This window comes from Chaetodon auriga, chromosome 8, assembly GCF_051107435.1.
Source record: "Chaetodon auriga isolate fChaAug3 chromosome 8, fChaAug3.hap1, whole genome shotgun sequence".
In the NCBI taxonomy this organism is placed as follows: Eukaryota; Metazoa; Chordata; class Actinopteri; order Chaetodontiformes; family Chaetodontidae; genus Chaetodon; species Chaetodon auriga.
In genome coordinates this window covers 6,980,432-7,007,071 of record NC_135081.1, presented here as the reverse complement: position 1 = coordinate 7,007,071, position 26,640 = coordinate 6,980,432, and the positions used below count along the sequence as shown (strand labels likewise).

The following is a 26,640-nucleotide window of genomic DNA, read 5'->3' as shown; positions in this document are numbered from 1 at the left end:
GGAGGCAGACCACAGCACTCTGCAGACATGTGTCTCACTGAAGACAAGACTATTACTGCACCGGTGGGGTGCTGCCATATTTGTCAAGGTATGTTCTGGTGTCACTCATGTGGTTTGTAGACAGGTGAGAAAAGAAGGCGAGGAGGCATGGGGCGACCTCGCGCCAGCCTCCCAACCCTTCCCATGTTTACATTTTAATGCCGGATTTATTATTCAGGAACAGTATCTCCATCTATATATCCCCCTCGCAGATTCATCACACTACGTCTGTAAGCTCCTGAAAGACAAATAAAAAGCTGAACTAATTGCTGCGGATCCCCCCTGGATATATCAGCCTCATAGAGGAGCGTGACAGCGAGGAATCAAGCCGTAGCGCAGAGCGGAAAGCCTCCATGAATCACGTTTGCATCCGTACTCGCACGCAGAGCGAGCAGCGGTGGTGTTTTTGGCTGAGGAATAATCATTGGGGAGGCAGGCCAAATTAATACTTCAGCCGAGGCCGCCTCGTTCTCCGTCATTAGGGCACATTACAGGGCCACAATATACATCATTAAACCAGGCATAAACAATTCATTAAAAGGCCGTTAAGAAGACAAGCTAATGTCACTTCTCTCTGTGGTATTAATAGACTGTAAAATGGCAGAGGGTTAAGGCAAAAAGGATCATTCCGCCACCACTATCCAGTCAGTCATCCTGACTAATGGCTTTGCTAGTTGTTGTGGATTCAGGAGACAACCCCACTTCTCTCCCAATCACACTTGCACGACTACTTATGAAGCCTCAGCGTGATACAGTAACCGTTTTCACTTGTCAGTGATTGTGTGCCGTTCACTAAAGATTCAGGGGAAAAATGGAATATTAGCCAGTTAATTCTAGCAACGCAGCCACTTTGTTGTACCGTCACATTTCTTGTAATATCCGTGCACTAGCAGGATCAGAGGGCTGCGAGCATTAAAAGGAGCCACACAGACACAGAGCCCGCCGCATCAGCCATCAGTTTATTTCAAATGTGGTGAAAGTGAAGCACCCAGTTTCATCATGACAGAGGCACAGTCTTTTCACACTGCAGCACAGGGAGCATCACTGCGTGTCCTACCAATGGCACGAAGGTTGATCACACATCCAGAGTGGGGGAAGAGAGAATGCACATTCATTACAGGAAAGCAGGGCCAGGCCACTCACTCAAGGCAGGGAGCTAAAACAACACAGATATTGGGACCAAGAGCGGCGTTCATTCAAACAGACTGCCTGAACAATAAATACTGCTGTTGATCGTTGCTGTACAAACATTAACAGTGTTTTCATTGTCGGAGTAATTATGTAAAAATGTATAGAAAGTAATGACTGCCTGGATTTGGGTGGGTCAGGCGAATGTGATGTATGCACCTCTTGGCTTCCAGTCAAGCAGCTAGAGTAAGACTGCTTTGAGCCTCAACCACCTGATTTCCACTCACTGAAGTTATATTTGCATCATCCTGAATGGGAGAGCTGGTATGTCACACAGTTAGCACACACACTCTGTCTAAAGCACGACTCAGACAGGAACTAAACTCAAAGTATATCCATTTCAACACAAATTCAATCTTAATGGGACAGCCCAGCATTTTGGGGGAGTTTTCCATCAAACCCATAATTAGATTACAGCGTTGATATCCATTTGAATTCTGGGCATCTGCATGTTTAGCCCAGCTTTGCACAAAGACCGGAAGCTGCAAGACCAGAGCCAAGATTTCCCAAAAACAGAGGTTCATGAGCTGCACATGCTCGGCAGCATATTTTTCTAGTGTTGACGCTGCTAGCTAACAGCTTCCCCCTGCTTCCAGTCTTTGTGCTGAGCTAGGCTAACACATGCTGAATGAGATGAAATGAACACCACTCGTCTGATTTCACTCCGCATAAGAAAGCCAAACACTGTGTTTCTTGAAATGTATATGACTGTTTATGTGTATATGGATTATGTGTTTAAATAACATTTTTATCACAAGGCAAATAAATATTATGTTGCATAATAATTACCATGGCTGATATACAGTATATGGCATATAAACTGGTCAAAGATAGCTGTAGGATTAAAGACCAGGTTTCTGCTTATTACTTTGGTTGAAGGGCATAAAAGCAAAGCACTTCACTACAATCTAAACCACATGGACGTCACACCACATTCAAAAAGGAGTAAGGCACAAATACTGACTAGTAGCATGTGCTTAAAAGAAAACTTCAAGTTTTTTTGTTTGTTTTTTTTTCCAAAAAAGAAACGCTTTTCAAGCACTGCCACATTGCAACTGTGGCTTCATATATTACAAAAATTAAATAATCAGGAACAGCAATATATTTCTCACAATCATACAATTACGGCAACATTCCACACCCAGTAATCTGTTCTTTCCTCTCTGCGTCGCATCAGTGCTGACCGATCGTTTGTGTCACGCGTGTTTGTCGGTTCAGAGCGACACTGATGGCGGGTAACCTCGAGACTGACTCAGTCTGGTGTAACGGTCTGTAAAGATGTCTGCTGTGCTGGTTTCTAGAGCAAAATATATGTAAAAAAAAAAAAAAGAAAGAAAGAAAACCAGATGAACTATTAAAACCCCTGAGTTACAGGACAAATACTGAGGTCACAGAGCATTTCCACTGTGTCGCCTGAACGTACGATCCTCTGCTTCATCCACAGTGCTGCTTCCCACTGGAGGAGCCTGTCGTGGGTGAGTACGTGAGTCGGTGGCTGCAGTCAAACAGCAGTGACAGAGAGCTTGGTGCGAACGACAACAGGAAAAGCATGCGACATGAAGACACTGTGGACCTGTTAGCTTTCACGCTTCATCATGTAGCTGAGGAGACAAAAATTCACCTGCTGCTCTCTTAAAATCACAAAGCCAAAACAATTAATAATGAAAAGGATGACCTTCATGAACAAAGCGTTCACAATTAACATTAGCCAAGGCCCGGCTGACCTCAAAACCTGACCTGAAGCTTTGCTTTACTGGAGCAGAATAAGTTGTTGAAAAGTGTCTGGCAGAAGCACAGCTTTCCCTGAAACACCCTGTTTGTTTCAGAGGGCAGATCTACAGACACTGACCTGATCAGACACGTTACCTCTGCTGTTCTTCTCTTCAGAGCTAATCCAACAAAAGTCTCAAATTCAGCTTGAAGTAGGTCTTTCATCGTATGTTTGATTCAGGCGGCACCTACCATGCTGCAATTTAGGTTAAAGCTCTTTTTACATGAAGATATCATTACCACATCCACCTGCAGGCTACACGCAGGGAAACATTAACACAAGAGGCTTCCCACATATTTTGCTCTCAATTCTGTTTTGAATGGATTTGTTGCGTTCAACTTGTTCTCACTCCCAACAGCTCAAATCCAGCAGCTTCAAACCATGACGGTCTATGTACCATCCTAGTGTCTTTATTTTCCCGCAATGTCTGGTTAGACTTTCAAAATAAAGCTTCCTGAGAACAATAATAAACATGGAATTAATCGGCGCAAAATGGCTGCAGTTTGGTTTGATTTATGCAACAAAACTACTTGGTTAGTTTTCAGCAAAGATCAAGGTTTGGGTTCAAATGTGTGTGTGAGCTGCGTACATTAAGTTATATAAATTCAGTTATGTATGTTATGTAACTTAACTTACACTTTTGGTTTCGCACGGTTCCACACAACCACCTCCATAAGCAGACTGTTCTCCATCCTTATAGCACATCACTGGAATGACAGCAGAGGGGTACCTACGGAGTCATAGTTTGAAGCGAAGGCCCACAGGCAGAGCCGCACTGGGAGAGACAAGGGGCTGGAAATGATAAGTCGACTGACTTAATTGATCACAAACTTTGGATAATTTGCTAAATGTTTCAGTCATGTTCCCTCCAAGCGTAACAGTCACTTGTTTCAGCTTCTTCAGTGTGACGATTTGCAGCTTTTCTTGCTTTTACATCGTTGTAAATGGTATACTTTTGGTTTCTGGGCTGTGTGTCTGTTGCTGATTGGGTGTTTATTGGCATGTGTAAATTAAAACAAACGTCTCAGTCTGCTTTTTCACAACTTCGCACATATTTCTTGGGATGAAAACATGTTGTCAGTGAATCTCAGGTGTTTTCTTTTCAACATGAGATCCTCGAGCAGGATTCTGCACTCGCTTTGCAGCGACACAAATTAGCTTGTGCATACTGGCAATAAGGTTTGACTTGACACTGTCCACAGGACACTGTGTAAAATAAGGCTGCGTTCAATCCTTCGTTCTCTCCTTTAAAGCTCCTATTGCTTTCAAACACAGCAGCATCAAGTACGATTTCTTCGAATTAACCCGAACTGGCTTGATGCTGACAGATGCCTTCAGACTGCTGCACATTCTGACAAGGCACTGACAGAGGCTCTGATCTGAATTATCTTACCAGCTAACACGAGTGTGCCACGACCAAATCTTACTGCCGATTTTCTCGCAGTTTCCAATCAGGGCATGTTTCACACTTGTTTTGTCCCTTTTTCATTGTCCTAACAAGATGTTCAAAAGAGGACTGCTCACAAATGTTGCTTTGTTTTGTGTTTTGCATCCAGTACCAAGGCATATTTCCCTGCCTTGTGTTGCTTGGCAATACATAAGTGGTGATTCATATTCTGGGAAGATGTAGCAGCTTTACTGCAACGACCCTGATTTCAAGTGTTAAAAAAAAAAAAAACTAAAATAATCCTGTGACTAGAAGTCTGTAGTTGTTTGTGTTCAGCCAGTTAATCCAAAGAACCTCCTCACCCAGCACAACTGCTTCATTTACTGACTGCTAAAAGAAGATCTTGTCTGTGATACAGACGCAGGCAGGTCAGCCATCTCCTGCAGCATCTGACCTGACTCTTATTCACTTTGAGGCAGTGTCTGCTGGCAAGCACTTCCCTTCCTCTGGACTGCGGATGGTGAAATGAGACGACCCTGGGGGTCACTGAGTGAAGCTCCTCTTGATGGCCACATTGGGGAAGATGCCCGAGAGCTCCTGGACGACCTGTATGTCTATCTGTGAGCAGAAAGAGACATCCAGGAGGAGGAGCTGCGGACAAGACTGGAGGAGTTTCTTCAGTGAGGCAGCACTCACCAGCCGCGTACCTGTCGATTACACCAATCACAGCGGAGATAATAAGACGATGGAAAAGATGTGCTGCAACAACACATCATGAGCAGAGAAACAGAATATATTATTACATTTCCAGGTCTGAGTAAATCTGAAAAAAAAAAAAAAAATGCATCTACAAATTTGTCAGTAAATTAAATAAAAATCCATTGCTGGTATGTCAGTTACTACGTTTATTTACAACAGATACATACTATAGACAATCAGTGTTGAGAGTCCAGACCCAAATAACATGCTTTATGTTTATTACTTGCACCACCTTATTGATGTAATAGGTTTCATAGTTGACTGTGAGGCGGTACAATAAGTGTGAAAACATCATGGCAGTAATGCAGAGCCGGGCTGTGCTGAACGGCTTTCCAATGAGTCGGAAGCAGCTGAAATTTAACTCTTAACTCGCACATATTCATCAATTCTCAGAGTCTGAGATGATTCTTAAGTACCTGATGTTGTCAACCTCACTGAGGACCTCATTCTTTATTTTCACCATGAATGTTTCATTTTCTTGTTGTTTATGGACAGAAAGGCAGATTGAAACAGATTTTTTTTTCAGTTGTGATGCTATGTAAACATAAATAAAAAAAAGAATGTGATCATTTGCTAATTCTTTTTGATACATGCTCAACTGAAACTCAGCTTCACTGATTTTTGGATTCAGTCAGCTGATCATCAGCCTTGCTAGTTGTTCTGACCGTATCGTCAGCATACATTTGGCAGGGTTAGGTAACCTGAAGACATCCCTCTGGTAGGTCATTGATATACCGTACATGCTGAATAGTAATGGCCCTGGAACGGACCGCTGGGGTATCCCCATGCTATTGGCACAGAGTTTGGACTTTTCCCCACCGATCATCGCACACTGTACTCTTCCCCTGAGGTACGAGTCAAACCATTGTGTGGCATGATCAGAACATTGGAATTTGGAAAATGTGGACATGGCCACATTGTGCTAGCATGACCATTATGCAGAATTTTCAACTGGTTAACAATTTGCTGTCTCAGTGGAATGTTTGGGCCTGAATCCAGTATCAGTATCTTGGAGACAACTGGGAAAATGACAACAGGTCTGTAATTACATGTCAAGTCTGGCTCACCAGATTTAAAAACTGGACTTATAACAGCTGTTCTCCAGGACTCAGGGAAAGCTGTTGTTTTAATTGAGAAGTTCTCAAGGTGTGTTACTGATTCAAGTACTTGGTTGGATGGATGTCTTTGGTCTTTGAGTTGCCGAACAGACTCATCATTTTGTTGTGTCTTTAATCACAGAAGGGAACATTTTTTGATGGAAAAATGCTCCTCGAGGGTTATGAAGCGTTTGTATTTAACTGTCTTAAACTTCAATAAAAAAACTATTTTTCTGGAACTACCTGCATGTTTCTTTGATGCAGTCCCTCATTCATCCAAATTATGAGAGAAGAGAACAAGACAGCAACGCTGACATGAAGCCATCTCACAGATGTCAATGTTTCCATATTTGTGTGGCTTTGATAGTGGCCTCAGAAGCTAGCTGCTCTGGATCTGTTGCAGTTTACAATGACATCTGACCACATCCCACACTGAATAATGCATGCATATATGAGAAACATAGTAACAGCTACAGTTAAATACATAGGTCATGAGCACCATTAACAAATAATTAATAAATGACAAATGTTTGTGAAGAGATATCACATATGTGTGGTAAGAGCTTACCTAGTATGTCAAGGTGCTGCAGTGATGGGCAGCTGGCGGCCAGCTCCTCTATGTCTGAGTCACAGATGGTGCGGTTGGCGGTGAGGAAGAGTTTGCGCAAGCGGGGCAGGCTGCGGGCGAGGTTCTGGAAACACCCGGTGCTGCTCTGCAGTGTGGGACACCAACCCAGGTCCAACTCCTCCAGCATCCTGAACAACCACAGACCATGCAGGAGAGCACTGTGGTGACTCAGTCCACAAATCCAGACAGTCACTGAGAACAGATGCACTCTGCTTTGGCTCTCCACAGCTACAAGACTGAACAGCTTCTGTTCAGAATGTACTAATGGCATTAAAGGCTACAATCTAGACAAATGGAGCTTAATGATTATATGTGCTGCCTTTTAAAAAGTCCACTGTGATAGTAACTTCACAAACACAAGGTAATGGCTGAGGGTATTAGAAGCCTTTTCTTCGACAAAGCAAAAAATATGGGAAAAAATGACTTCAATCCAGTTTATTCTCCTTAGTGAAGACAAACAGAAGAAGTTTTCACAGCACTGAAGCCATTAGTATTCCTACCTGCAGCCAGAGACGAGCTCGGCCAGGCCTCGGTCAGTCAGGTTTCTGCAGCGCCACAGGTCCAGTGAGCAGAGCGTGCGACAGCGAGCGGCCAGCATGCTGGCCACAACATCATAGTCCTCAATCTGCCGGAGAGACAGGCGGCAGTTAACATCTATTTACGCTCTCTCCAGTGTGTTCTGCAGCAGCCTCCTCAAATGCTACACTGATTTAGAGGATATGATCTGTAAATTGTTACTGTATGTCTGTGTGACTATCAGAGGCCACACTGTCAAGAGACTGAGGTTCTGTCATCTCTTCAGCTTATGTAGAAACACTAAAATGCTCCTCCTCTGCGGCACACAGTCACAGAATTCAATTCTTTGCCTTCAGGATGTCACACAGGAAGGAGAAAATGATGCTGCGAGCAGGACTGAAGTGACGAGGGAGTATGTAGCCATCTCCCTGCAACTGTCATGTATTTTGAGCAAACTTTTGAAATGTAGCAATAATAAAAAGCTGATTAGCTCCAGCGGCTGGTTTGAGGGGAATATCTGCACTTCCTCAAGAGAGAACAAAGCACTAACAGAGAACATCTTCACCCGAAAATAAATGAAATAGTCTTTCAGAACTGATTTGTGTTTTCAAGGCTGTTATTGTTTTTTGATGTCACATAATGTTGGCCATATTTCATCCTTTCATCCAAAGATAAAAGCGAAGAAATGCAATTTAACGGCCACACAGCCAGTGCAGGCACCTTATCCAGAGAAGAGACAGCATGCAGAACATTTCTCAGAGTTAGCAGTGGACGGATATTAAAACTTTTGGCAGAAAGAGCTGCTGTCATTTTGTATTTCCATTGCCAAGTGTTGCATAGCTTCGTTAGCAATGATGACACACAGCAAAAGAGCAAACTGCTCTGAAGTTTTGAATTTCGTTTTACCTTTTCTCACTTGTTACATCATAATTTGTAACAGATATCCATCAACTGGATGGAAACAAATGAGGAAAATAGGTTTATGGTGAATTTTCCTTTTTTTTTTTTTCTTTTAGAAAGATATATACTGAGGCGCTACCAGGATCTTGTTGATTGTTGATCTTATTAATGATGTAAAAAAACAAAAAAAGGCAACATACTTGTGATGTGGACACGGACATTTTAGGAAATTTGCACATTATCGATGAGAAGATCAATACTACTATCATATCTGTCAGAGCTACAGCCAACAGACAGCGTAGCTTAGCTTAGCAACGACTGTAATCAGCTAGCCTGCCTCTATATAACAGTAACAAAGTCCACACACCAGCACTCTCATGTGTAAACATTAAAGTGAGTATTAAGTGTGTTGTTTGCGTGTGTGTGTGTGCGTGTGTGTGTGTGTGTGTGTGTGTGTGTGTGTACATTCTCACCCTCACGCAGCTCCCCAGGTTGAGGTGCCTCAGCTCTATGCAGAAAGTCAGGATGGTCAGAATTGCTGTTTGCTGCAGGAACATCAAGAGGGAAGACAAAGACAAAAAGATGCAGAGAAGTCATTTTATTATCTTTATTAAATGTTTTTTTAATCCCAACTACTCCACTTTGCTATACAGGTAATATCCAAGAGCCTACAGCTTGCAAACAGGACATCACAAAAAATTGGGAAACGATGGCGGACATCACAGAAAAGGCAGAAACTTTTCTAAAATAACTGCTGAACTAAACCCGTGACGTCCTATCTGCGTGTAAATCTAAAAGGTATACATTAAAATAACAATGTATGTTTAAGTAACACCAACACGTCCAGTCATGTCATCCAAAGCTCCTCCTAAGTGATTTCCTGTCTGCTGCCTGGCACACTCAGGTAACATTTATTGTATTTAAGAGAATTTAATACGGCACAACAGATAGCTTTTCCGTCTGCTCACAGCGCCGAGCGCAGGGAGGACAGACACTTCTCCAGTGGCACTGCAGCTTGGATAGAGATATGGGAATTCAACACTGCAACTGCCAACACATGTACCTCAGTGGCAGGAGAAAGTGTGAGACATGAAAGTGAAAGCCTTTTGTGTGAGTGTGTGATTGGTGTGTGTGTGTGTGTGCGTGCGTGCGTGTACGCTCGAGTCCGTCTCTGGCATCTTTATAAACGCCTCTCTCCGGCGAGCTAGCCATTTAATTAGAGCAGTGACAGGGTAATGACAGCTGAGATGTCAGGGCCTCAAACAGACACACAGCTCGCTCTGTCTGCCTGGGTATAAACAACATGCAGCATGCTGCCTGGCTCCACCGCAGAAACTCTACACTGCCTTCAGCCCACAACGGCGCTCTGAAACATGACAAACACTGAGGAGCAACACCAAAACACAAGATAGTGGTTTTATACAGCAAACAGGCCTGGACCCGAAGCAGTACGTGTCTGTTGGGGCCCCTGGGCCTGGGTTGACTCAGTTCAACACAGAATGAGTTGCGCCCAACTCAAAACATGCGCATACCATCAAATAAGCAGCTTAGGGCAGGGCTTCTGGAAGTTTTATCAAATTGAAGTTAAATCTTTACTATATATTTATTTTCCTATCGATGAATCTATGTAGCATACACACAACAAACAGCAGCCAGTGGCTAAAGCTAGCATGCCCAACCTGGGGGTGGGGACCACCCAAGGGGTCCAAAAGGGGTCAGTCTGAAGGGTGTTGAGATGGAAGAAGAAAGAACAAACACTGCAACTCATGGTTTTGTTTATTTTTTATCTTTTATCTTTGATTAGATCTGTGCTTTTCCTGCAAAGTGTTGGAGAGTATAATCTCTTCAGGACTCTAAAAACAAAATCAAATGGGACGATATGAAAGAGGAACATCACTTTGGTTGGACTGCTCACCGCTCATAGACCAACTTTATGCAACCTGCGACGAGGGGTTGTGAGTAGGCCTGACGTGGCTGTGAAAGGGCAACGAGCAAAAAAGGTTGGAAACCACTAGGCTAAAGCCTGAAGTGGTCTGATGAGACTAGACTTCCTGTATTTCACTCTAGACCGAATCTAGTTTCTTGGTAGAGTGAAATCATCAATCAGCCAAAGTACATTTGTTTTGATGCTGTTTTCATCCAAATAGTTCCAGATAAAGATGCAATCATATCCCCTACCAACACTAGACAAGCTTGCTCTGCAGAACGTCTGCAAGCAAGAGACTGATTACCACTGCAGTAAAATAAAACTGATAGTAGAAACTGCCCTTTTTTCTGCCTGGTAACTGGCTTACAGCCGGATGTGATTTATCATCTGTATGGTAGTTAGCCTAGCATCTGAGCTTTAGTACTGACTTGCGATGATTTGGTTGCTTGTGCTCTTGACCAGCTTACATCATAGCTGTGACAGAGGATGGACAGCACATAGGAAAAACTGAATAAAAGCAGGTACGAGACTAGACTGCGAACAAAACACAGCTATTGTGCCAACATTGTATATTAACACGTAAACTGAGTTAAATTCAAGACTTGTTTTAACTGCCAGATGCACTGAAATGAAACCAACAGGGCAGATTTACCGCTATAGTTGATACAAAGGAAGCAAACCACAACAAGCATTTGATGGAAGTGTGCAGGTGGAAATGTCATTTTGATCGTGGTTTCCCAGGTGACCGTGCCTACCTCTATCTTGGTCCTGTAGAGCACCAGCCTGCGGAGGCGTGTCAGTTTGGAGATGTGTGCGAAGGCCTGTGGATGGAGGCGGTCGCAGGAGGACAGGTTGAGCTCCTGCAGGCCCGGACAAGTCTGAGAGATGACCTCCAGACACGCCTCATTCAGGAAGTGGCAGCACGACAGCTCCAAGCAGACCAGGCTGAGACCACAGGCCTTCATGAAGCTGAGAGGAGGAATGGATGGAGAGGGAAGGACATGTGTGGAAGAAGAGACGAGTGAACTCATTCTACATCAGCAACCTTCTCATCCACCTGTCCCTGTTTTACACTATAAGGTTACAGGATCTCTTACTTTCTTTGTGTCATTAATTACAAAAAGTTTCCCTCCCCCAAAACAAATCCTTGTGCTTGTGAGTATTTGCAAATTTCCCAAGGTCATTTCCCTGTTTTCTAGCACTTGTGGCCCGCTGACAGTCTGACCTGCTGAAGCCGGTCAGGGTGAGCGCCCCGCGGTTGCCGGTCCAGGACAGGTTGAGCCTCTGGAGGAGGGTGCAGCGGCTCTGCAGGTGTCCTAGGGAGGCGTCATTCAGCCGGCCCCAGTAGGGCTGCAGACTCAGCTGGGTGTACTGCAGCGGGTCGCAGCAGTGCTGGTGCAGCAGCTTACAGCTCTGAGCCAGACGGCAGAGGTCTGGCAGGGTCAGGTGGCTCAGTATCAGCTGGATGAGCTGTGGATGGAAGATGGGGAGAGGGGTTAGGAGAGGAGAAAGGAAGGGGTAAGATCAAGGGGAGAGGGGGAAAGGCAGCAAAAAGAAAGAGAATATAGCAGAAAGCAAAGCATAATAGAGAACATTAGAGTAGTAGAGGCGAGCAGACAACAGAGAATACAGAGTAGAGTAGAGAATGTTAATTGTGTCCCCTCTGTCAGGCAGATCTAAATAGTGGTTATCTGGGACACAAGGCACTGATAGCAGGATCAGTGGCGAGGTGAGCCGACTTGTTTTTCACTGTGTTCGTGTGCCTCTCAAGGAGAAAGAATGACTGTGTTCATGTGTGTGTGTGTGTGTGTGTGTGTGTTGCAGTGAATTAACAATACACGGTGTTCAGGCGGGTATCAGCTGACAGATAATAGCTATATTGTGTTTCTGAAGCAAACACACGGCGGTTGTGAAGACTGCTGTTAATGGCAGCGGTTTGGAGACGAGATAAGAGAACGAATATCAAGAGTACTGCCGGTGTTTTGAAGCTCGCCTCAGACAACATGATACGTCTGCATGGCATGAAAATGACTGCGTCCATGGGTGCATCAGAGATCAAGTGTCAGAATGGGTCCAAGCCACAATGTTCAGGTGTCTGTTCGGAGTATTTGAAATACTCAGGGGCACACAGAACGATTCTAGGGCGAGTCTGCTAATGACCATAGAGTTCATTGTAAGTTATGATCATCAGCAGCAGACAATTCATACAAATCACTTGAGAATCTATATATATATATTATTGTTAGGGGGGTAAGGAGTCAAATTCAGTGTTTTTCACGTGTGTCCAACTAGTGGGGAAGAAAGTTGTCGCTGGAAATGTTTTAATGTCCAGCCATCCAGCCAGCAGCAGGAGCTGTCAAAATGAATGTTTCAATGTTTCTATGTCAGGCTGCAGTGCATTAAAGCTGATGATTCGTATTATCGAGCAGCTGACTGATAACAAAATATGTGAGAACAATTTTTAAACTCCAAGGTTTCTCCTTCTTAAATGTGAGGATTGGCCGCTTTTCTCTATATTAAATCTTTGTTAACTCGATATGTTTGGATTTTGGACTGCTAGTCAGACAAAACAAGCAATTCAAAGACGCCAATTCGGGCTCTCTTGGGCTTTTTCACTGCTAAAGTACACAGATTAGAAGATGGCAAGAATAATCAACAGATTCACTGAAAATTGAAAATAACCATTAGCTTCGAGCCTGCTGTATGAGCTGTTTGAAAAGACTTGCTTTCTAGTGAACCAGCTCACCAGTTTTAAAGTGAACTGCTGTAATCAAGGATGCGTCATCAAAGGAAATCTTTGCCCAACGTACAACGGAAGTCAACAGCAATGTTGGGCAAGTTCACAGTTCACAAGAGCGAGCTCAGTTCACTTCAGACACACCGAAATGAACGAGTTCACACTCAGTTCACAGTTTTGAACCACGATCACAGTCCCAAACAATGATGTTTTGTTTTTTTAAATGAGCTGCATTTATCTCCTCCTACAATGTAGTCTGTCTGCTTGTCAGTGTCAGTGGTGGAATGTAACTATGTGCGTTTACCGTGCTTAAGAACACATTCATTGAGTGTTTCCATTTCATGTAATTTTACTTATTTGCTATTGTACTTTATACTCTCCTACATTTGTCGGACAGCTTTAGCTACTAGTTTTCTTTTCAGATTACAATTTTTCATACCCTTCCTGTCTGGTGAAAACCACGTATCTCCAACTTTTCCAACTGAAGGATTAAGTTTTACTTTATGGGTTGTGAAAATTCTCCTAATTCTGAAGCTGAATAGAACATTTTAAAACCCTCTTGGATTAGCTGTAAAATGCATTGTCACAGGGCTGTAAACAGACCTGTTTCTCATGAAAACTTGACTCTTTAGAGATACGTGGTGCCCACAGGACAGTGACACTGTAGATTTAATGACGCAACAGTATATAAAGTAGTTAACACAGCACAAACCCAAACACTTACAGCAGTAAACTGCAGTATACACATTGACAGAGCAGTGTATGAATGTAAAAACATCAGATATAGCAAGATACTGACAGAGAGAATTTCACTGTACCGTTTTACTTTTGATACTTTAAGTGCACTGCTGATAATACTTACATACTTTTACTTAAGTACGGGATTGAATTAAGAACTTTTACTTGTAGTGGAGTATTTTTACTGAGTGGTATTAGTACTTAAGTAAAGGATGTGAATACTAACAAAGCTAACTGATCCTTTATGGCTGTCGGCTCATGGTCTGACCCAATGTTAATGGTGTCTTATGATCATCACTCCCTCGCAGATATTTTCCTTGACTGGTCGGACGCTTTAACTCGATGTGTTGTTTCAAATTTGTTGCCAGTGTGGTTGACATTCAGACTTTTTCTCATAAACTCTTCAAGTATTGATAGCTGAGCGTCGTTAACACACTGTGTTCATTACTTGCACACTGATTGGTTCAGTTCACTCAAATACATGAGCACCTTCAATGAGCACGCTCTTTAAGTTTTGTTTATATCCAAAAAACAAGATGGACCGACTAATAACAATAAGAAGATGCAGAAGACTATTGGGTGCAAAACAAATGACCTTTTCCATCCTCTCTTTCCAACCTGTAGAATATTACACTGCCACTGATGTTGTCAAGGTTTGCATTTCAGGTCAAGAACAAAAAAAACTTTTCAAACCATTTATTTTTGGTTGAAATGCTCCAAATGGTTCAAAATTAGGTCCGTGAACTGGGACAGAGCCCATTCCACGTTGGTGGAGTTTTTGACCTCTAGCAGCACTAGCACTGGACTGAAATTAGCGGTCATGAGTGAATGAATGGATGGATTGAATTTAGTTGTCCCGTTGTGTATCCAATAGTCACACAGGCCTGAGTGATTTAGAGTGACACTTTTAAAGGTCTGTAATCACCTCATATGGCAGTTTGTCAAAGTAGCCATTGCCTGTCCTCTGATGCTTGCTGTCTCCTCCGGGTCTGAACGGACCTCCCACATCAGACAGCTCCTCCTCGCTGTCACTCAGATCATTAATGTCGATGACAGGCATCTTGTAGAGAGCCAGCATGGGCCTCTCTTTTACCCCGCGCAGGATGACGGCGTCTAGCTCGGTGTAGTAGTCCAGCAGAGAGCTGTTGACCTCCAGACGCAGCAGGTTAGTGGGGAAGTTGATATGTTTGATGGTAGGGGAAAACTGGCGCGCCTGGGGTGTCAGCACCTTGGTGGGTGACCCTGACCACAGCACCTCCCACCTGGGCAGAAGAAATGGGTATGCAACAGTTGTACTGTAATGTGAAAGTAAGCCCATAACACATGTAGACTCCGGTCTACCTGGAGTATTGATCACACACTACAGTGCTTTATTTGGCTTTATAACACCTGACCAATATTCATAATCCTTGAGGACTGCATATGCATTGTCTCACATCTTCAGCTTGGACAACACCAGTAAGGACTCATGAAGAACGAGTGGTGGGCAGTGATCAACTTCTGTAGTTCCTTCCTGCTTACCCACTGCTGACTTACAGATGACATGACACTATTATTACAGTAAAATTATGAAGTGGGACACTGTGTTTTTACATTTTCATTCAACCCGTGAAGGGCCTAGTAACTTCACTGACTCTTGAATCCATGCTCTACTGGCACTGTGAAGGAGGCAATGAGCTATGTTGTAGTGACTTATTCAAGACTTGCATGTGTGAGTCAAAAAGTCCAGCAATGAAGATTTTGTCTGGGGAGGCTCTCTGCTGACACCAGACCAACCGATCATAGTTGAAAATGAATTTCTATGTGGGATGATGACCTTGTATTCCTAGCCAGTACCCCTTATACAGAATGTCATGGTGCTAGGCAAGGAGGCTAGGCTTTCTTTTAATACACAAAGAACTGGAGTTTATCATTATTATTATTATAATTATTATTATATGAAATGTAATTATATGACTCTTTTTTCTTGGCAGAACATCGGTGCTCTCAAAAATCTGGCTAAAAATCCATCCTACATTAGTCACTGATTGAACGTGTTATCCTCTGTGGAAAGCAAAGTTGTGGCATAATTGCACAAATTGTAAATTGGGCCAAATTGGGATTTTGCTCACGGTGTCATTTCAGAGGTGTGCAGGACTGAGCAAGAATACACACTTCAAGGCACGTTACAGAGAGCAGCTCTGCCAGAGGAACAAAAGTTGGCCCTGCTTACTGCTGAACTTCAGCTTTAGCTCACAGCTAATACTCATCTGACCCCCGGTTCCACAAAAGTAACTTCCTTCTGAGCACACTCCTGGTAGTTTTTCCACAGCACCTTACAGGGTCATCAGGATGATGTTCACCTTCCAGATATTAATAGCTTTTCTTCTGCTGTGGCTTTCCTATGTTTGGACCAAGAATAAATACAACTTTTTACCAACTCAAGTGAACCAGTGAAGCTGTTGCGTATCACTAGATCATTAGATAAAGATGATCATTCATCTTATATTGCATAATGATTGCTCACTCTGCCCTGAACTTTACTACCTTTCATTTTCCGTTAGCCAGGAGTGATACGTTTCTGTTTCCGATGACACCCGGGCCTCTCTTCTAAAAATGCCAGTTGACTTGTCAAATACAACTTCAGCTTTGATTTGAAAAAAGTTGGGATTCAGTGTCAAACAGGAATAACTCAGAATGTGATAACTCATAAATGTAAAGTTCCACTGTGGTGGATTTAGTAGTATCTAGAGGGGAGGTTGCAAATTGCAGAAGAGGACAGCTCCCTCTATGGATACAGTATAAAGAGCTATTTTTAAGGTAACGAAAACACAATGATTCTTTGTTCAGGTGGTTCTACACTAACGAAAACATACTTAGAAATTAAGGATTTCAATGGTTTCCCTTTAAATTGTTAACCACCAAGAATATTTACCAAGAATTATTGACCGGGTAGGCATGTCAGTCGAGAGTGTTGATTGTTGGAACAGTGTAAGGATGAACCAAGATGGTTTTGGTGAGAGTTATTTTGTTTCTGTCGGATTGAATGAAGTGTGTTTTATGAGGATAAGATTAACATTTCTGTAAATGAAGTCTGGTGGCTTTGGCGAGAATGATATAGCAGCCAGCTCTGGTTAACCAAAAAGGACCCTATTCTTTAAAAAAAGAAGGTTTCTCTCTGTAGAGCTCCTTCCCACAATGTTGTCAGACAAGTAGAACAACAATCCGAGCCTGTCAGCAGCAAAAATAAACACTTTTAGTGGCCGTATACTGGCGGTGCACAAACGCATGGAGGGATTACACTGCAGCCCATTTCACAGCTGCAGCGCTCTCAATCAATACTGGACCAATTTCAAAAACTGTTGTCCCAATTAGCCACTCAAAAACATGGGAAAACAAGGCCCATAAACACAGATAATATTTGAAAGCAATTTCTCTCATTTGGCCGGGACATTGAAATGACACAACTGAGTGGAAAATGCAGTCAGTTGTGTTCCTCAGTGCAAAATTAACTGGTTTGTTACAAGTTAAAGGCTATCAGGCATGAAAAGTAAAAATTAACTGATACTAACATCCTTATTATGAATATCGTATTCCATTACAGCCATATGCTGCCAAAAGATCCCCCTAAATCATTCAGACTGGACCTTTAATATCTGATCTCATCAGCTTCATTGATTTTTGTAAATATCTGCTTATTCTGAATTTGGTGCAGCAACACATTTCAAACAAGTCGGGACATGAGCAACTAAAGACTGGGAAAGATGTGGAACATTCCCCAGGTAAACAGGTTCATTGGTAACAGGTGATAGTGTCATGATTGGGTATGAAAGGGGCATCCTGGAAAGGTTCAGACGTTCACAAGCAAGGATAGAGAGAGGTTCAGCACTTTGTGAACACATGATTCTATCAAGGATATTACTACATGGGCTCAGGAACACTTCAGAAAACTGTCAGTAAACACAATTTGTTTGCAAATGATTGCATTCGTTTTTAGTTATGTTTTACAGAGCAGCCCAAACTTTTCAGAATTGAGGTTGTACCACCGTTAACAGTTTTCTAAAAGACAATTATCATTAAAACGTATTATTATCATTAAACAGGCGTACATTTGCACCTTTGGTTTCATTGTTATTACTGCTGAAACAATTAATCGATTAATCAATTAGCTGTCAACTATTAAATTAATTGCCAACTATTTCAATAATCAATTAATCCATTTGAGTAAAAGAAAAAAAAAAAAAAGCTTTTTGATTACAGCATCCCAAATGTGGATTTTTTCGGGTTTCTTTACTCCTCTATGACAGTTAATTGAAGTGAATGTGTTTGGGTTGTTAACAAAAGTAGACTGGTGTCATCTTGGGATTTGGGAAACACTGATTGACATTTTTCACCACCTTCTGACATTTTATAGACCAAACAACTAATCAGTTAATTGAGAAAATAATCAACGGATTAATCAATCGTGAAAATAATCATTTGTTGCAGCGCTAATAGTTAAATATCAGAAATTTGACTGCTGCTCTCCTAGGACACGGTGTTGAAGAGCTGAAAAATTTAAAAGTTTAAGTACTGATAAACATTAATTATTGAGCAACAAAATAAATAATAAAGGATAAATAAAACAAATGCCTGGCATCAATTTGTAAATAATAAACACAGTAATCCAGGTAAAGCCTGTAACGTCTCTTGATTCACTCCAACTTCAAAACTGTGTGTACCTGCTGGTCTTGCATGATTTTCTTAGTACTATTAATTAGCTAAACATTCAAACAGAGCAGTGATAATGAGTAATGATGGTTTCTGAAGACAGATGGTCATCTTTACCTGACATCAGTGGGTGGGTTTTGGGAGAAAGGGTTGTGAGAGCAGGCCAGAATCTGAACAATGGCTCCAGGGTAATAAGTCTCAAGCACCTCCACTGCCGTAGGGTAGACAGGCTCCTCGAAGCCCAGCTCGATATAATCCTGGCTGTAGAAGCCTTTAGGGGTGCGGCGGAAAGGTGGCGGAGCACTGGCACATTGTTCCCACCACGTCCCATAAGCTCTGAATAAAGCTGTCTGAGTGAAGTCCCCTGAGCTGGGATAGACGTTGGGTACCCCGGCCAGGTTCCACATGGTGTAGGACATGCTGTTCTCACTGCCATAATGGGAGCTGAAGTCCAGAACCTCCTTGGCATACTGCTCCACCTCCACACTGACTGGCAACACGGCCCGCTGGCCGGACTCCACAGCCCGCCGACTGGTCAGAGCCTCGCCTCGAGTCCCACTCCTGGAGCGTCGCCGTAGACAGATATAGTAAAACATGCTCAAGAGGGTTAACATGGGGGCAGTGGGGAAAAACGGAGGCTAGAGGGAGGAAGAGCCTCCACCTACTGGAAGCAGACTGCCTCAGGGCTGGGGGGTACACAAAGCGCAGGCTAGAGGCCCGGCTGCATGCATGACCTGTAGGTTAGGCAGAGACAAACACGTACACCAATGAGAACACAGCGGGTCTGAGGCACCACAGAGTACAACTCTGATATAACCTAGAAAATTCTGAACACTTATACTAATTTATCTCACAGAACAGGTTTAAGGGGAGGAATGAGTGCCATCTAGATTTTCAGCTGAATGAAAGTGAAAGCTTTCCAAAATACAGAAGCACATCTACATCTAAAAAGCACATAAATTGACAGATCCCTGCCTATTTTCAGCACTTACAGTAAAACATCCAGAGGAGAAAAACTAATAGAGAGTGAAGGCAACGCTTAATGATGGGAGTAGCTTTTAAAGTTCAGTGACAGGAACATGATGTCCTGCCAAAGATGGACTACTGTCATACTCAGCAAACAGCGAGCACTAATGTGATACATGGTGACACTGCCTATCTACAGATGCCACAGCTACCTTGTCATCAAAAGGTACATAGCCCAGTGCCACTGCTTGCACATGATGAAAAATATACACATATCTACAACAACCAGCCCTCATGGTAACAACATGCAGGCAGCCATTTAAGCTTAGCAGATCGTAAGAGAACTGGCCAAAAATGGAAAAGTCAAAATGCACGTAAACACACCAAACCAACCAAAAAGCTCTAGCCTGGGTACTCCAATGACTGGCGTCCTGCAGGTTTTCTGTACCTCCGGTTACTTTATACCTGGTGTCAGAAACACTCAAAGCAAGAGTGGCTTAATAAATAGCAGGACACTCAGAACCAAAAGGAACAGAAGCCTGCAGGACGACAGGAACCTCAAGTCTGGGAACTGGCAGTCCTGCTGTACAGCTCTTAAGCGTTCATGACTTTAGAGAAATTAGTTAAACTTTAAATCGCTTCAAAATAAATAGCTACACGAGTGTCGGCTGAAGGAACAACCTGTGACCTAAATGTGAACAGAGTAACAGTCTTATTAGTAATTTTCAAAACAGGACTGGAACCACTGGTACGGATCCCAATTTGATTGACAGGTCTTCGGAATACTGGGCCAACAGTAAAGGATAAATTTAGTCTTTCATGTTAAGTATTAACATGAATACTTTTATATGAACTTACATACAACATAAGCTCTACTCGTGCTAGTGTGTAACGAGCTCGCTTTATCAATGCTCTTGAGAAATAGCAATAACGTTACTGTTGAGCTAAGCATTAGCTAAGTCTGGCGTGTAAAAACCACATTTTCTCTGGCTTTCTCCGTGTGTCGAGGACACTAAACACGTTAGCTAAGTTAACTAGGTTAAAATGTCCAAAAACACTGGCTAGCTTATAAGACATTTCCAATTTTACATCAACGCTAAGCTAGCTACCATGAGGAGACCGTTGCTTTGTCAGGACCGTAGTTCAGTAAAACGCTAAAGTGAATATGACTGAGGTAGCTAACATTAGCCAGAAAAAGTGAGCTGCCTCTCCCAGCTTATGTTGTTGGTGTTGCTGTTAAATAACTGGTGTTAGTTAACCGACGTTAGCTAGCTAGCCTACAGACAAGCTGAGCTGTCAAAACATAACTGTTAGCTTCAGCTGCTAGTGCCAGCTTCAGCTGCAAAATCGAGCATTCAAACAGGACGGAACATAATTTAAATTTACGGTAAACGTAGATCGATATATCCATTCATGAGGAGCAATCCTCTTCTTCCCTTTATGTTATTTCAACCACCAAACAACATTCCTGCCTTTTACCTAATGATGCCTCCCATGACAGTCGGACATTGCAATATTCATTGACTGCACACTATAACCAATCATATCTTCTGGAAAATAATGCAGGGAATTCCGAAGCCTTGTTCAGCAGTGCGTTTATGAGACGTTATATTTAGAAAAAAGTGAATTTCGGCAAAGGTCAGATCATTAGTCGAAGATATAAACGATATACTCTGCATAAGTGCTATTTTATTCTCTACATTGCACTGCCGCCGCAGTAAACGGCTGAATGACGCCGAATTTTCAAAAAATAACAAAAGAAGAGAAAATACAGAATGTCTACTTTGTCAGTGGCGTTAAAAATTAGTAAGTGAGAACGTGGATATCAAGACGTGTGTAAGTTGAGCGAGTTACGTTGGAACATTAAAAGCCCCACCACTTCCGGACATCAAATTATCAACATCCGGTCAGCCTTATTTTAGGCACAGTGGTTCAACGATTTTGATAGCGTTACGTTGGCGTCCTGATGGATGGATGGATGGATGGATGGATAGATAGATAGATAGATAGATAGATAGATAGATAGAAAGATAGATAGATAGATAGATAGATAGATAGATAGATAGATACTATTAAAATACTACTAATACTACTCACTACTTCCACTCAAATTAACTCAAATAACCTGGATATAACCACTACATTCATAAAGTATCTTAGAGTAATCTAAAGCAGGCTATTTAATGGAAACAGTTTTTGAAAGCATTTTTCTACAATGCTGACTGAAGTGACTGAAAACACTGCATAGAGCAGCTTCAGCTTGCAGAGGACTAAAGCAATATTCTTTCACAACAGAGATGCTGAATACTACAAATATCAAATATATCAAATATCCCTAATAATTTTGTCCATGTTTACCATGCCACAGTTTCAGCAGAAATTGAGTCTTATTATTTATTTTAGACGAACTGTGTTCTCCAATAAAATACTGGTGACTTCATAATGTCAGTTTTTCCATCAAATCTAAAATCAAACATGCTGCAGTCATTGTTTTACCCTTGCCAAAAAGTCTAAAGACACGCGACTATTAATAGTTAATATAAATGTCTTGTGTTTTGGGCAATATTTGACCTTCACTGTAAGATATTTGTGTCTGTTTCATCCTTGATTCTGATTCACCCATATTAGAAGTGCTCATTTCTTCAAATACATATATACATCAACAGATGTACAAATCCAAGCCTATACTGTATGTGCAGTATAATACGTACAAAATATGCTACACAGAACTTAATGTCTTAATACAGTTTTATTAATTCACAATAAATGAAAGTAATTCCAACAATGCAGCACTGAAATGATTTTTCACAGAGGTAATTATATTACGTGTTATCAGACAGCTGCTTCCTGTCATCAGACAGGAAGCAGCAGCAGATGTTTCCTGGCAGCCAATTGAAGAAACAGCTGAATCCACTCGTTTCATTTTTTGACCTCTGAAAAAGCAAAGGAGGACAGTCAGTCACCTGAACTCATCACAGCAAAAGTAGTAGTTAACCACAGTGTGAATGATCCTTAAGGCTCAGCCACAAGTCAACATGAATAATGACTGCTACCTGTTGTGGCGTTGAAGGATTCCTCCACCTTGACTGGCTGCCCCATGATGACCAACTCATCCTGTGCTGCAGAGATGACAGGAGTTCATCAGTGGGAGTCAGAGAAGGTGGTGGAGCTGTAACAGCAGAGTCTGGCTCAGGCTCAGAGTTGAACTGCCAATTGTTCTATGACATCCAGTCTTTGACAGAGAGATGTCTCTGTGTCCGTGGCAAGAGATGTTAAGATGAAGATATACTTGTCCAAATAAGGAAGAACAGAAATGTTCCAAGAATTGATCTTTGAGATACACCATATGTTATCTCTGCTGGTGGAAGAAACAATCAACTCAAACAAACAATAAATTCAAAGCATGGTGAAGCCAATGGCTGTTCCAGACATACCCATCCAGCAGCAGCACACCATGGCCAACTGGATGAGAATTTCACATGTGACACACTATGTCAGCGAGAGCTTCCAGGGTGATTGGTTTAAAGACAGCGCTCTTTATGTTCTTCTTATTGTAGCCAGAGCCACGCTGGATGATATTAGAGAGCTAAAAGGTTTGTCAACAACATTACAGCCGATATTAGTTTTTTCTTACTGAACAACATAATAGCCCATAATATAAAGAAACATATCTCATTACAATCCATTCAACTTTTCTTTTGACAGTAAATGATAGGCATGTAACTACATGATTATTTGATTTGTAGAGTTGATTGTGTGTGTGGTGGGTGCGACATCTCTCTCCCTCATGAAACAAATGCACCTCCACAAATCTACACCAGTGCATCTCCTAAAAAATTCATTGTCCATCAATCTTCTGAGCAGACACTAAGACAACAGAGCTTCATTTATTTTATCTGTACATTAATCCAGTGGCAGAGGAGTATACTTATGACAACAAGTGAACAAGTGATGGCAGCGTGGTCTATTCAAAACTGTAGCAGAAGGATTCATAGAGGTAGTAACCAAGGTTAAAATTGTGTAATGTGTTTCACTGGGTTACTGGTAAAGTCACAGTTGATCTAGTTCAAATCTAATGGTTTAAGATTTGAACTAGAATCAACTATGACTTTATCAGCAACTTATTAAAAGTTGAGCTTCACTGGTAACTGTCATAGGTGTGATATCCTCCACAGAGTAGATTTTAATGAACATGCATTCTTTATGGATAGACACAATCTGTTTTCTGTGTTACAGCCAGAACTCTTATTCTGACAGTGACCGAAAGTCTATCAGTTTCCAGGCTAGCGAGAGCAAAGTCGGCATGGAGGTCAAACCCGAATCAGAATCAGCAAACCACAGGCTGAGAGAGCTGAGGACAACAACAAAAGTCCACATTAATATAATTTTGCATAAAGGGCTTTGTTGCATTTGTCATCCAAATATTGTCACCATGTTGACAACCCAGTCTCCAAAATAAAGCCCTCCATTTGCTTACATGCATAATGTCCATTCAGCGAACAGATTTACTAATCTATAACTCTATAAGTGGGTGGTCTGCCCTGAGGAGGCCTTATTTGAGGAAAGGACTACAGCTTACATGCAGTGTGCAGGTGGCTCACTGCGTTATAAAACTGATCACGGGGAAAAGTTTGGTTCCCGACCATTATCATAATAACCGAGGAACACTTTGTGGCTGCTATATCGAATCTTACTTCAGTGGAACTGATTAATTTCTATGGGCCATTTTAATAAGATAGGATGGCGGAGACAGAGAAAAGGTTACATAACCAAAGTCTAAGTGTATGTGTGTTTTTAGAGTTAGGAAGCATACTTGGGTGTATGTTTGCCACTGACATGTAATATACAATTAACATGTAACCTTCATTTTAATTCACTGCAGTTTACAGATACAACTAATGTCAAATTTTGATAATTCAAAAATGGCTTAACTTGTCTGACCAAATAAAAAAAAAAACACCAAAGCAATACAATTAAATTGTGAAAGCAATAAACAAGCAAATCCTCACCATGAGAAGCTCCAATAGCATCACTATCTGCCACAATTCAATTTATTAGCAAAGTGTTGGAGAGCATTTCTTACCTGCCAAATAAGCCATTAAATATTTTAGCCAATTTTCTCAGTCCTCTGCTTGCTTTTGTGATGGCCCTTTATTCTTCAACAAACAGCTTAAAATGCAGATACAGTGTAGTTAAATCAATAAATACTGCTAATGTAATGTAAACGTGCATGCTGCAGTGTCATTTCTAGTGGTGCTTAACTTTGATGGATGTAAACATTAACATTTTCACAGAAATTAAGAAAAGTGCATTTGTTTTGGAGCCAGCAATCCAAGTGAAGGGTTTCCATGTGCAAAAAGCCTCTTCTCTGCAGAGGACAAGCCACAGACCTCTGACCTCCGCTGTGACTCCATCATGCCCAAACCATGGTATGATACAAGTGTATAAACTCCAGCTGTCTATCAAGCATAGTTTAGAGTTAAGTTTAGTTTGTGAGTTTTCATACAAAAATGCATCCAGTGTTCATGAAGGCACTCTGTCAGTGCAGGGCTTGGAGCTTATTCTTGGTGATAAGAACATATGATTATCTCCCACAGAAAAAAAAAAAAAGAATAGTGTTTTGTCCTGAGAAGAGATGATGATGTCTTCACTGTTTGGGAAACACTCCAATACCCATAAATACAAAGAGCCAAAGTCACAGCTGTGTGCTACAAAGGTTAAAGCAATTTGTAGTGAGCTATCAGTGGTTTGAAAAGTATTTGTTTTCCTGGGCTCATACTGTATTACAAAGGTAACACCCTTTGTCACGTGCATGTTTCACAAACCACAGAGAGCTTGGCTTTCATAAATCTTAAAGTCAGCCAGCTCGTTGGACCCATAAAGTCGTATTGCTGTGGATTATTTGCTGGATCTGGAGGCACCACTGGAGACTGGTGTTTCTTTCAAACTTATATGTGTAGCGGGGGCATTAGAGCACCTCGCTGTGTCTCGCGTTCCTGAGATTAATTAGAAGGAATGCACAGAAGAGCAGTAACATTGTAATGGCTATTGAAAACAAGCTGGTGGAAACATACACTTCTGGAGGGTAAGAAGTCCATAAATACCTCGAAAAGTGTCCTTGTTTGACCTTCCTCATAAAGGCATAAGGCTAAGCACGGAGCAGGTGCTGCTGTGTGTGTTTTACAAAAACTCACTACGACGCAAATCAAACACACCTAAGATGTTGCATGACCAACAGGTGCACACTGGTTTTGGGTAAATTCTAAAACGCTAACTTCCTCCAGCAGTGACTTCAGCGGTTGCTACATTGCTGAGGAACTTCATCTTTCAGAGGTGTGTGAGGACTTTCTGCTGTGTCTGATTATTTCTGTCACAATTCTGACTGCAAAGACATATATTATATGTCACTATTAAATTCATTTGATGGTTTGAAGGCACGATGGCATTGCCAATAAATATTAGGCTAGAAAATACAACATTTGCCTAATTTAACATGACTTCTGGTATAAACCATGCCCACTTCCAGTCTCCTGTGAATACAGAGACACATCTTTTTGTTTGCTCAGCAGATATAGAGACAGATAATGATGTCTCTGTGCACCTCCAATACAAATAGCATATCACTTAGCTTAGCTTTTTCACTTAGCCATTGTGCATTTTCTAGTCTGGTAGAGATACTGTAGCATCACTGCTGGTCTCCAACCACACCAGAAACAAGAAGCCCTTGTTTTTTTTACTACTGGATTCAAAATAAAGCGAGAACAAAATTTAATTGGGTTTCATTTCCGTCCTCGAGTCAGTAACAAATACATAAACTCTGACAGTGTGTGTAGACTTCTGAAGAGTTTGATATTGAAGAAGTGTGGATGTTTACTCTAATATTGCTGGTGTGGCACAGCTTAAATTAATCACACTTACAATATAAAATTATTCTGTACTTTGACTTGAGTATTCAGTTCTCAGCCCCTGTAGTGTCTCTCTTTCTTTCTTTCTTTCTTTCTTTTTTTCTTTCTTCACGACTTCTGGTGAAAGCTTTCCCAAACACATGCAAACAGACACATGCACACAATCACAAATTCACAGATTCTTACACACACACACACACACACACACACACACACAGACACTCACACCATCCTCTCGGGCTGATAATTAAGAGCCTAATGGACCTTGTGTACGCCGGTGGTCACATTTTGGCTGGCATTTGCATAGATGAATGACTTGTCCAGTCAGTCTGTCTCTGCAGTGCACCGAGGCTCTATTGTCAAAACCAAAAGAGCCGAGGGTCTCCACAGACA

The 26,640-nt window shown here is 41.9% G+C and overlaps 1 protein-coding gene across 1 annotated transcript; it reads right to left on the bottom strand.

The window, feature by feature from the left end:
* Positions 1 to 981: 981 nt before the first annotated feature.
* fbxl4 (F-box and leucine-rich repeat protein 4) lies at positions 982 to 20,823 on the bottom strand. Its single transcript, XM_076737333.1, has 9 exons — positions 20,729 to 20,823; positions 18,494 to 19,110; positions 14,613 to 14,949; positions 11,438 to 11,682; positions 10,968 to 11,181; positions 8,759 to 8,830; positions 7,370 to 7,494; positions 6,810 to 6,997; positions 982 to 5,092 (listed from the first exon to the last, which is right to left on the bottom strand). Exons 2-9 carry the CDS (start codon positions 18,988 to 18,990, stop codon positions 4,929 to 4,931), a joined length of 1,842 nt encoding a protein of 613 aa, XP_076593448.1. The 5' UTR covers positions 18,991 to 19,110; positions 20,729 to 20,823; the 3' UTR covers positions 982 to 4,928.
* Between the last annotated feature and the right edge of the window lie 5,817 nt (positions 20,824 to 26,640).

What these genes read in the sequence shown, in the direction of transcription:
- fbxl4 (XM_076737333.1), bottom strand. Translation starts at nt 18,990, where the DNA reads ATGTTAACCCTCTTGAGCATGTTTTACTATATCTGTCTACGGCGACGC. An exon ending in AACCCACCCACTGATGTCAG is followed by an intron (nt 14,950 to 18,493) that starts GTAAAGATGACC and finishes TCTTCTGCCCAG; the next exon opens with GTGGGAGGTGCTGTGGTCAG. An exon ending in ACCCTGACCGGCTTCAGCAG is followed by an intron (nt 11,182 to 11,437) that starts GTCAGACTGTCA and finishes TCCTCCTCTCAG; the next exon opens with CTTCATGAAGGCCTGTGGTC.